The following is a 12,578-nucleotide window of genomic DNA, read 5'->3' as shown; positions in this document are numbered from 1 at the left end:
GCAGATTTTTTGAATAGCATTGTTGTCCTAACCTTGTATCTTTGTATGTTAAGACTTAGGACATCAATTACTTTTCTGGCAATTCTGCACCTCCTTAAAGGCATGCTGTAGTTCGTTCAAAACCCTGAATTACGTTCTTATGATCAAACAGTTTGAGCTACTTTTGACTTCTATTGGAGAAAAAAAAGTAATTTCTCAAAATAACTTCCTTTGTTATATAGAAATAGAAAAAGTATGTCATATAGGTTTGGAATGAGATGGTGAATAAATTATGACAGAATGTTCATTTGTAGGTGTATCTCTTTAATCCAACATTAAAGTAACAGTGAAATCAAAATGGACAATTCTTGTTTGTTTATGGAGTTGCAGTATTGATTTGTTTTTGTCTTTAAGAAGCCGTTTCACTTGGATATACATCACAATAGGAAAGAAAAGACTTCCTTTCATGTCGACTTTAAGGGTGTTCACACTTGCTTCTATTAAAGGAAGCAAACCTAATGGTTATCAAAGGTGAGTTTTAGGGACAACATGATTGACTACAGTGAAACTTTAAAAGAAATTCTGGTCCTCTCATAGTAAAGGTCATTTGAATAAGTGTGAACGCTGTCATCCGAGCACCAAAAAGCTAACCGAGACTGCTAAAAAGTTGGGTCTCGGTCCTCTTCCAAACAAACTGATTGACCGAAATATGAATGCAACAGAGACTAAAGACATCTAAATGAAACCAAAAGCCGGATGCAATGTCATTAGCCTGGTTCAACCAGACTCTAGTACATTTCATTTGTACACAGAGTCTGGCCTCTCTCCATTGAGAAACGTTTACTTCCTTGTAGGCGGGTTCACTATTAAAGTTCAAAACTATTGGATCTGCCCAAAGTCACTCACGATCTCCCATAGTCAAACGCTAACGTGTGGTCGAGAGTGACGTATGTCACGCGCCGAAACGGCTGGAAACAACAAGTCCGAATGATCAGAGGATTATGTTTACAATAGGATTTTAGTCAACGAGAGCTGCAGGTTTTGTTAATCTAGGAACAATTATTAATTCGAAATGTATATTTGACACGAAGGACAGTGATATATTCATTCAACGGTGGAAGCTGTGTCTAATCATTACAAATACCCCTCTGTGGTCGTTTTCTGATCTGCCGCAAATGCTGTGCAGTGAATGATCAGTCTGTCTCTATCTGCAGATGTGTAATAAACAACAATTTTTCATATTACGTCTTATTGTTTCTTAATTACCTTAATTATGGTCTTCAAAGTATGTGTTTGTACATTTTTATATGGCATTTAGTTTTTTTTTTTATCAATACAAATTAACCATTGCCATCTAAAACTGAAAATCAAATATAGTCTTCAAAGTATGGGTTTTCACATTTTTATTTCTGACAATTATTTTTTTTTAAATCACTAGCAATTTGTATAATTACAACATGTAAAACCTCCTGCACGAGTACACAAAGGGGCTCAAAATGTTCTATTCATCACAAGAATCAATAAATTTACTGTTGGGAATGACTCCTGAGCGGATTTTCAACAATAGTTTGGCAGCCAGGACTCGGGGCTTCCGAACACCAGGCTAAACCGTCCGTCCAAAATGTCACGGTCATCGTTCAGGTCGAGCTGCCCAGCACAAACTTCCAACCTTTCTGCCTCCTTCACGTGGTCTTCCGTTGTGCAACAAGAGATGAGACGATAACAATACGGCTTTAATTTCTGTATATTCGGCAGTTTCGTTTCCAACAACGGACCGAATAGCTTTTCTCACGTCTTTCTCCGCTGCCATTACTGAACTCAAACTGACGTGCTACCGTACATCAACGTCATCGTTCTCAGCCACTCCCCTCTATTCGCTGATTGGTCCCACAAAAAATAGATTTCTGGAAACCTAAGGATACACAGCAGTCCCAGACGTAGTACTGAAGGAAAATGAAATTGAGCGGAAGTGCGTAGGAGGGTGCAGCCAGGCTACAATGGCATAAAATGTGACCTAAAAAGGACAGAATGCTCAAGCATACCTGTTTTTTCTTGTCATAGGATGTACGTTGCACTACAGCTCGGTACAGGTGTCGTAAATGCCGTAAATGCATCTTAAAGGGATAGTTCACCCAAAAATGAAAATTCTGTCAGTATTTACTCACCCTCATGTTGTTCCAACCCCGTAAGACCTTCGTTCATTAAGATATTTTTGATTAAATCTGAGAGCTGGATCACTTCTCTTTCTTGAGGAATTGAAACTTGCCGGCCTTGAAAAGTTATTAAACACATCGTTAAAATAGTCCAAGTAACTACAGGGGCTCAATCTTAAGTTTATCAAACGACAAGAACTTTTTCTCGTCGCGCAAAAAACAACAAAAATAACGACTTTATTTCAACTATTCATTTACTTCTCTCTCTGCCTCGACTCAGGTTACTAGTTTAACAGCGTATGATCTGTTATTGTACGTCACACGCATCATGACCAGCGTCAGCCAATAGTGAGCCTACGTGTGACGTAGCTCTACGCAATTTAGACTACGTTAACTAACTAGAGGCGCAAAGAGGAGGAATTGAATAGTTGAAATAAAGTCGTTATTTTTGTTCGTTTTTGCGCACAAAAAGTATTCTTGTGGCTTGATAAAGTTAAAATTGAGCCACTGTAGTCACTTGAACTATTTTAACGATGACTTTAATAACTTTTCGAGGCCGGCAAGTTTCAATTCCTCAAGAAGCCTATGGACTAGTATGCAGGAGTGATCCAGCTCTCAGATTTCATCAGAAATATTTGTGTTCTGAAGATGAACGAAGGTCTTACGAGGTTGGAACAACATGAGGGTGAGTAATTACTGACCGAATTTTCATTTTTGGGTGAACTAACCCTTTAAGTCCTATTGGCCACTTTTTTTTTTTTTTTTGAACACTCAGTCCATGTACAACTCAATGTCTCTCTCTCACTCACTCCATATCACTCTCATCTCTGTCTTTCTACCGTGCTCATCACATTTGTCTAACACTATCAGATCAGGACAGGAGCTGTTTTTGCTAAATCTTCACCCTCGGCAGCCCTCTCCTCAGTTGTTTTGGTATATCTCCCTTAGTTTAGATGAAGTGATCCAGCGTGTTCTGTATCTCTGTTTATGCCGCTTCTGTGCTCTTATCCCTCACGGTCACACACATGATCAATGCTATCAGCTCTGTGTGGCAGTGATAAATTATGCATGCGCTCCAGTCAGTGGCTGAGTTGTGGTTTGTGTGAGTCCCAGTGGTGATAGTGAGTCTTAATCAGCTCCTAAAGTGTGAGAACTCTTAATGTCCACCCCGAGGGTCATGAAGAGCAGCGTGGCTCTTTAAGAATGACTTATGTGGGATCCATGGCCTTGCGTTTTGCGTACATGCTCCATCATGTTGAGCTACGGTGCTGTTGTGGATTTAAACCTGAATATCATTCCTCTCTATTATCTTTATCATTCCCTGCCTTGTTGCAAATGTTTTTATTATTAAAATGTCAAAAATATTACAAATTAAATGTATACAGGAATGTCTGTTGGGGAGCATCAAAATAATGTGTTAGCAGATATTAATCAGACTCAATGATTGACTGAATCAATACTCTAAAGATAGTAGTTGACATATACATATGAGCAGAGTTACTTACATTACACAGAATGTCTAAAGGGGACCATCAAAATAAAGTACTTTTACACTGACTGAACTGCTGTTATCATACTTTTTTCAAGTCTGAATTTAAGTAGGCTATATTCATAATACTGTACACTTTTTCACAGTGCTCCTACTTTTTCATCTTGCAGGTGCCCCTATTGGTTTACAGCACCTGTCAAATATCTATTCCTCTGGTTTGTCTTTCTTTTTCTTTTTGTCTGAGGTGATGAGTCTTGCTTGATGCTGTGGGAATGTGACAAGATTTAAACCTCCTCCTCAGCCTAAATTGCAAACTTGCAAAAAATGTTTGCTTATAAGTTTGACACTAGAAAAGCTTGTACGTTTTCTGACACTAAAATATTTTGACAATTCCAGAGCATACAGTACACCTTTTTTATTATTTGTTTGCTTGCTTTTGTTGGTTTTTTATTGATTGTTTTTGTATTAAAGTTGAATCACTACACTGAAACGTATTTGGTGTAGAAACAATTTTCACTCAGAAATTGCAAATTCTAAGTAACACATTGAATGAAATATGAAATTTTACTGCAGTAAAATGTCAATAAAATTTAATAATTGTTGAAACACTAGAAATAAGTAAACAATTTTCTTTTATTATTTAAATATTCATTTATTTATTTGGTTTTAGTTCATAAATATTGCAGATTTGTTCTGGTATATTATTTGACTTACTTTTCCAGCTTATACATTTGGAAAAAGTAAGTAAAATGTGGATTATAGAACACAATAATTCCTTTATTATTTAAATATTTATTTATTTGTTTGTTTTTAGTTAATAAATATTGCAGATGTATTCTGGTATATTATTTGACTTAGTTTTTCCAGCTTATACATTTGGAAAAAGTAAGTAAAATGTGGATTATTGAACACAATAATTCCTTTATTATTTAAATATTTATTTATTTATTTGTTTTTAGTTAATAAATATTGCAGATGTATTCTGGTATATTATTTGACATAGTTTTTCCAGCTATACATTTGGAAAAAGTAAGTACAATTTGGATTATAGAACACAATAAATAAAGCACAATAAATACATCACTCACCTTGATAGAGTAATGAAAAAGAAAATTCTCAAAGGTCCTTTTAATCTCAGTCACTCGGCTGTCGCTCAACGGTATATGGTCCTTTTCAAAAAATTGTGTAAAATAATTCATATGCCACAATATTGATCAAATGTTTGTCTCATGACAAGCTATTATTTCCTCATCCGTGTGCTTCCATCTCAGTGATGTTACCGTGATGAAAGAAATAATAAAAAATTGCTAACCGCTCTGGAAGATACCACATCAAAACAAGCCTGTGGAGATCATCATAATATTTAAAATCAAATTACATCTGAAAACACCTCTTTCCGATCTCATATCTTTTTTTCGCTCGCATGTTTATCTTTATGTTTGCTGAGATTGTGTTGTGGTGTTATGAATAGATACTATAAAACATAAAGGAGAATTAGGACTGTTGCAGGTGAGATTTGATCCTGCATCAGCCACATAAGCACCACAGTGTGTCTGGAGCAAGTTTTTTTTTTTTTTCTTGGCATTTTGGAGCTCTAACCCTTTTTATCCCTTTTGATAATTTAGAAGCGAAGGAGATTGTCCTGAAAGCTCAGATTTTAGCTGGAGGAAGAGGCAAAGGATTGTTCGACAGCGGCCTGAAAGGAGGGGTGCATTTAACAAAAGAGTGAGTACCTGCCCAGACCCATTTTCTGAGAAAGAATAGACCTGCTTTCCAGTCTTTCATTCCTCTTAAAACTCATGCCATTGCTTGACATCCTGTATTTTTCACCAAGAAAATAGCACAGAATATCACGCTGCTCTCAGCATTTGGGGTGTTATTTAAGCTCTGTTGTAATGTGGAATGATGGATTATAAGTGCGATAGAAACTATAAAAATGTTGTGAAAAACCCTTGAGAATGAAGGAGACATGTGAAATATGGCAATCTCTTAAAACTTTACCAGAAAGCCACGAGTTTTCTTCAAGTAGGGACTGATTTATGACTGAATGCCTGCATCGTGTATCACTGTCACATAGTGTAAGTGAATCGTCCAGAGAAAACGCTCTGAAACGCTGCCTGATTTGTTTTATCTAGCAAATGAGCACATCGCTTTATGTATCCCTGAGAAATCGTCCCGGGTTTGCTAGTATGTGTTTCTTATACAAGTGAAACTTTTTTTTTTTTTGGCCTATATCATTGTTATTAGTAGTTGTACACTAAAAATATGACTGAAATTCATGAGGAGAGAGATAGGACAACGGTATCAGAATGCCTTGAGACAGATATATGAAATATAAAATAGTCTAGAAACCATCCACATGCAGTTTCATCCAATATCATCTTGCTAGAGTACTGTTCGCAACAATGAACACAGCGTGTGCTCAGCTGCAATGTCTGATCTGCGAAAATTAGATCCGTGAGGGAAAAAAGATTCACTGAACATTCAGGATTGTTTATGAATCAGTAGTTTGAATCAAACTGTGTTCTGAGTGACTCCCTCACTGAACCGCAAGTCATTTCTGATTCAAAATTAATCAAGATTAGTTTGTGTGATGTATATTTTAGGTTTGAGAGACTTACATCAGTCTGTTACTGACTGCTTGTTCAAATGACGTGTAATTAAAAATACATATTCACTCTGTAAAAAATTAGTTTGATGTATAAATTAACAGAACTCTTTTATTAATAATGCTATTCTAAAAAGTTTCAAATGTACTCTCTACAAAAAAGTGATTGTTTATTTTGTAGTTTTTGTGAGAGCCAAAATAAATAAACATATTTTTCCCCCACCCCAAACAGTGAGAAGTATTCCTACTGTGCGTTCACACCAGACGCGAATTGCTTTAATATATTTTGATGCAACTTTGTTCTGTTGTGACAATAAAAGAAACGAGTTTCTTTTTAAAATGCATCATCATATTATTTTAGTTAAAACTTTAACTTTTATTATTTTGGTTAACGCGGCGCAAATTGACGCCAAAGTTCAGATTTTTCAACTCGGGCGGCAGGCGCGAATTTGCATTAAACGCTAAATGCATAAATAGCACTAACTAAATCATTAGCGCCATTCGCGCGTAACGTGTCTTTGCATTGACTTAACATTGAAATCACTCGCGCCTGATGCACTATTTGCATCCGGTGTGAACGCACCATTAGAAAACAGAGTTATATTTATTAATGATGCAACAGTTTTTTTTTTCTTTTTACTGAAACACTGAAATCAAAATTAAAGTTAAAGTCCCTGTAAAGGCAATTCTAAAAAAAAATCTAAACACATTATAAATGTTAGAAATGTATTGCTAAAACATATTACAAAGACTGTGAAGTACTGAATTGTGGAGTTAGACCGTTAAACAGTTTTTCACGATTGCTACTTTCCGGATTTTTTTGGCTGGACTAAAACAGGGCTTGATGATGCACTGGAGCCCCTGAGCTTGTGGAAACGCCCCTACTTGATGACACACCGAAGCCACTGAGGCTGGCCCCTGCCCTAATAATACAGTAAATTCGCATCAGTTTGGCGCTCAGTTGTGCCCCCAGTTTTTAAGAGCAGAGAATAATGCTTATTTTCTCCAAGATTTTGATAGCTTATTTTAAGTACTTGCCGATAAACTTTTTTATGATTCAAATTTGGCTGGGTGGCTGATAACACATTTTTCTGTGGTGTGACAAACTCAGAACACATACTTAATTTTGACTTTGCAGGGACTTTTAGCATGAAAACTGAAACCAAAAATACTTTACAGTATGAAATAATCAATTAATCATGTTTTTAATAATGAACACTCAAGTAAAAACTAAGTTGTATATAATATTTAAAAATTATATCAACTTTTTAATGATATAATTATAATTAACATGAAGATAATATAAATCTCATTATCTTAGATAATTATAAAAAAATATATTGTGAATATTTAATAGTGCATATATTTAGCGAAATGCTCCCCAAGTTTGAAACTTAAAAAAAACAAAAAACTCAGCGCTTATATGAGGCATGAAACATTTCAATAAGTTATACTTTATCTTTCAACGTACCTTCTGATGTTCATTCATGTTTAACTAGTATACATGGGAAGAAATGAAAGACCCACGTTCAACATCGATCTATCATGCCACATCTAAAGATCGCAAAATCATATTTATTGTTTGAATTTCATTATAAAATTGACAGAATTTGAAAGACTTCGTTTCCTACCAAAAGTAACTAATCGCAAAGCTTATTGCACTTATTTGATGTTATGCGTGCTATAAATGATGGTCCAACACTAATGTCTACAGATACATATATTAGAAGAATTTGTCATTTGAAAGTTGCATGAAACAGTTGTACTGTAGTAAATTAAAATGATAAACATATCTCTGTTTCAGTCCTGCTGTTGTTGGAGAGTTGGCTGGTAAGATGCTCGGCTTTAATCTGACCACCAAACAAACCCCTAAGGAAGGAGTGAAAGTAAAAACGGTACGGAGGAGAGCACCTTGTTTATCTCAGGGATAATTTTTTCTTTTTAATGTTGTTTCCACTGAATAAATAATCGCTTTTGAACTTGGAAGTGAAATTCTCTCTCTCTTTCTCTCTCTCTTTCTCTCTCTCTCTCTCTCTCTCTCTCTCTCTCTCTCTCTCTCTCTCTCTCTCTCTCTCTCTCTCTCTCTCTCTCTCTCTCTCTCTCTACTCTCCTTTGACTTCTTGACTTCAGGAAAGCTGTATCTTCTTGTTCCATTTGAATATGCTCTATTTTTAAAAAGCCTTCTTTTACAATTAGCTTAGGTTTTGTGTCATAGGTCATTGAGATGAATAAACCATTTGAGTCAGATCTCGGTGTGCAGGGGATGTTGGTAAACAGGCATTTCCATGTGCCTCTAACGAGCAGAAATATAATTTTCTCCCCTCTTTCTCTGCTTCTCTCTATGCCTGACACCCACACAGATGGCGTTCTCCTACAACCACCCCGTATGTTTGTCACTGTTTATCTCCCTCTCCTCAGGAGGTAATGATGGTCCTGCGCTTAGCATGTGTTTGTCCTCTCTTCTTTAAACACAACTTAGAGCTCCCCTTCATCACTCGCTTTTACTCCCGTCAGCCTCTCTCACGCGACCGCCAAAAAACTTTCTGCACAAGGACGCCATCACATTTTTAGCGTTTTCCTGCTTGAGAAACTGCCATGGGGGGTGGAAGTGCACGGCTGAAAGAGTAGGACAGATTCATAAGGGAGGTGGTGAGGAGGAACAGAGGTGGGATACAAACAAAAAATAAACAAATGCTTTAAAAATGCCAGCTCGAGCGTGCGGCATCCCCCCACAAACTTCTCTCACTGCATTTGAGAGCGTGTCACATTTGCTATTCAAGAGCCCTCTGGTTTCCTTCTCACATGGATGCGTTATTGTATAATGAGGTTTTCCTCATGAATTCAGAATTCAGTATCGGTTTATTGAGAAGAAAATATGTTTTGTAAAATTTGTGCCCTTCTCTAAGCCATCAGAAGTTGTTGTTCTACTTAATCGTAGCAATATATGAGTGAAAAGTTTGCTTGTGATACAATTGCACATTGCAAATATCAAAAAGGCTAGTATATACAGTATGTAAACAAAGTACAATGTATTATGCAACCGTTTAAAAGTTTTCAAATTCAGATTGGAAATACATACATAAATATTAAAGGGGTAGTTGATTGCGATATCACTTTTTCATTTTAAATAGTGTGTAATGTTGCTGCTGGTGCATAAACAGTATCTGCAAAGTTGCAGCGCTGAAAGTTCGACGTTAGCAGAGATATATCGGCTTTTAAAAATCTGGAAGTTTTATGCCTACAAAAACGACTGGAATGGGACTACAACGAGATACTTCCCAGGTTTTATACGTAACCCACCCATAAATTTACATCGACTCTCCCTCTGGAATAGGCAAAAAAGGGGTTATGGCCATATTTCTGCTGCTTTGTTGAAGAGGAAGAGTTCTAGTGGAGTGTGTTATTTTCACCCAGCTGTCGTGTCTTCTGTGTTCGGGCCTCCTACGGACGCGTAGTTCGTCAACAATGGCTAAAATTCATGTTTGATTATGTTCCAGAAAGTTAAAAAAGTAATTTAGCCCTCTGTCCTGCGCATTTACTGAAGACCGCTTCCAGAATCTCCACGAATTCAATGCCGGATTCAACAAGAAACTGTTACTAAAGCATGAATCATTTCCAACTTTAAAAGCAGAGGCAGCAGTTTTTGGGCCACAACCTGTAAGTAAGACTTAATCATTTTAAATGTATTTGCGTGTAGAATTTCTGACGTAATGTTTTAGTTATCAAAGTCGTAGGTATCAAGGACGTAAACAAATGTCTGCGCTGGCTTTAGTAGCCACTTAGTTATGCTATTTCTGATTCTGGCTCATACTGATACAGCAGTATCGACGCCATTATTTACATCGACCGCAGCATATGCAACTTCTGCCTGTAAAGGTAATGGGCGTGAAGTTTCCGAACAACGTGCGCTACGCAGTTTAACACACCAGCCCAAACTGACCAATCTGAGCCCATTGCCTGTTTCTGAGGGAGTGGTTTTTATAGACTCAGGAAGTCAACCGGTCTTTCAAATGACAGGACAAAGCGGCTTACAATAAAGGTGAAATTTATGAAAAATAAGGCTTTAAAAAAAAAAAAAAATTTATATTGCACCCCACAAACACAAAAACATGCAAAAGAAAAAAAAAAAAAAGAAAGCAGTTTTCCTTTATAGTTCTCAGCCCTATAGGGGGTTGAATATGGATGAGAGTTTGAATATGACTTGTGTTGAAAGGATATCATTGTGTTTTCAATCTCAGGCAGTGTGCCATCAGGACTCTGTGTTTGTGTGCCGTGTTTCACTCGGGTCTTGTTGGCCTTCTCTGTCTTTTCTGCTGTAATAGACTAAGAAGCATAGAAATAGAGCAAAAGATAAAAAAAAAATATGGAGGGATGATGTAGGAAATAGAATGAACAGAGAGTGCAAATGTTTGCCTCTCTTGTTTCCTCCTTCACAAGCTGAAAAGGATAAAAATGGACATAAGTGCTGGAGATTGGAATGTAGGGTAGTCATGACACTTTCAACACATGCTCTAGTACAGTTCTTGTTTGTTTGTTTGTTTTTTTTCCCTCTTTTTCACTTGGTGTGAAATGTTCAACATGTGTCAAATGTTTAATGCCAGTATGTAAGTTTTCATTATAATTCTGTTTCTAGTCTGTTGGTTAAACGTTTACATGAATGACAGATTACATCCATGATTTAAAGTCCCTGTGAAATCAAAATTGAACCTATTTACTTTGTTAGCGCATATTACTAGTCTTGTGGTGAACAATTAATCCGTGCAAGTGAATATATATTAAAAAAAATGTTTTACCTTAGTAATCTTTAATCAAAATCTGAAAAGTTACTTCCGGTCTGGAACGGTTTCTTTTTCTGATGACGTAGGTTTCACAGTTTGGGTGGGGAAACGCTTAACCACTCCCCTCAAACCGTTAGTTTGCTATGAGCGAGAGATGGAGAGGAGGAGCGCTAGAGTAAAACTCTGCCCTCTGTTCAATATTCCGTTTCACTTGGAAATACGTCACAGCACTGGAGAAAAATCGTTTGCAACTTCCGGTTCACGGGGACTTTAAAGTGTAAATTCACAGATTTTCAACATTTCATTGTCGGTAGTAAATGAACCAGACTGATGTCATGAAGTAGCGTGTGTATGACACGCCAATTCGTATTTCCATTTTTGGCGTGCTATCAACACGCGTAATAATTGCTTTTCAGCGTTTTTATGAACGCCGTTGACTTAACGTTATTACTGTATATATAAATATATGACTTACCTCAACCCCAACCCTAAACCTACCCCTCACTGGGGTTAATGGCATTTATGAGTGTTCCCTTACCATCCTAGGGGGAAAAAAAAAGGTCGCTCCCCAATGTAGATCTTCATTTTGCTTCGTTTCGCTCGGACATTTGACGGTGTGTACAGACATGCGGAATCACTCAGACATTAATAGCGTAGACATGTGAAGAGATCAAAATGTGTAGAGATAACACGCCACTTGACTCGAAGTCATGATGTCATGTTGAATGAACAATGTTCGTTTGTTCTCTGTGTTACCTGGACTGAGAAATTCAGTAAAAGTCCAGACCATGGTGCAGAATGCATCACACCTCAGACTTTGGACAGCTACAGTGCATTCGTGAAAAGTACCGTTTATACTAGTTATAAAACGTGTTTTTGTGTCCTCACCCACAGACAGTCAGATCGACAGAGGGTTATTAAAACAGTTATTTTAAGAGTAGGTTTATCACTGAAAATGTTATCTATGCATCTATCTATAGTGATGCGATCTGGGAAAACCCATCGGATGTTGCGCTTGTACATTTTCAGTAAAGTCTAAAAATAGATTGAATGTCAGTTTATTGTCAAATTTGGGTTTTCAATAAATTATTATTCTGTAACATCTTGTTTATCATCTCTGAATATATCTATGATCAGTGGTGAAGTACCTCTTTAAACTCAAGGCAAATATTTTTGCAATTACGCAAAGTCTCCCTAACATCCTGTTTGTTTTGGTTTTGTTTTGTTTTGCTTGTAGCCTTTGTATGTTTATTTGACAGTGAAGAAGCGACAGAAACCTGATGGTAAGAAACCATGTTTCTCCATGGGTAATCATTAATATGAATGGCAGATAACACCACTGATTGATTGAAGTAGTCTGTTATAGAGCCAGACCGATTCATCGGCAGGCCGATATTATCGGCCGATATTAGGCATTTTCCAAACTATCGGTATCGGCAGTTATAATGGCCGATAAGTGAATATTTCAAAAATAATTTAAAATGCATGGTCATATTATTTTATTTAAAACTCATAAATAACTACAAATAACGAATGTTAGGGAAATCTGTTAATGTATTGTTGCATGTTTC

General features: G+C 36.7%; 1 protein-coding gene across 1 annotated transcript in view; it reads left to right on the top strand.

Moving 5' to 3' along the window:
* The window catches only part of suclg2 (succinate-CoA ligase GDP-forming subunit beta), a 157,438-nt gene that overhangs the window by 56,665 nt on the left and 88,195 nt on the right, over positions 1-12,578 (top strand). Inside the window, exons 3-4 of the mRNA XM_039673341.2 lie at positions 5,247-5,346; positions 8,034-8,124. Of these exons, the coding sequence (XP_039529275.2) occupies positions 5,247-5,346; positions 8,034-8,124 (191 nt within the window). The remainder of the gene's footprint in view (positions 1-5,246; positions 5,347-8,033; positions 8,125-12,578) is intronic.

The sequence above is a fragment of the Pimephales promelas genome, chromosome 21, assembly GCF_988280905.1.
Source record: "Pimephales promelas chromosome 21, fPimPro1.hap1.1, whole genome shotgun sequence".
Taxonomy (NCBI): domain Eukaryota; kingdom Metazoa; phylum Chordata; class Actinopteri; order Cypriniformes; family Leuciscidae; genus Pimephales; species Pimephales promelas.
Note: the sequence above shows the minus strand (reverse complement) of the source record. Positions and strands in the feature narration are given on the sequence as shown.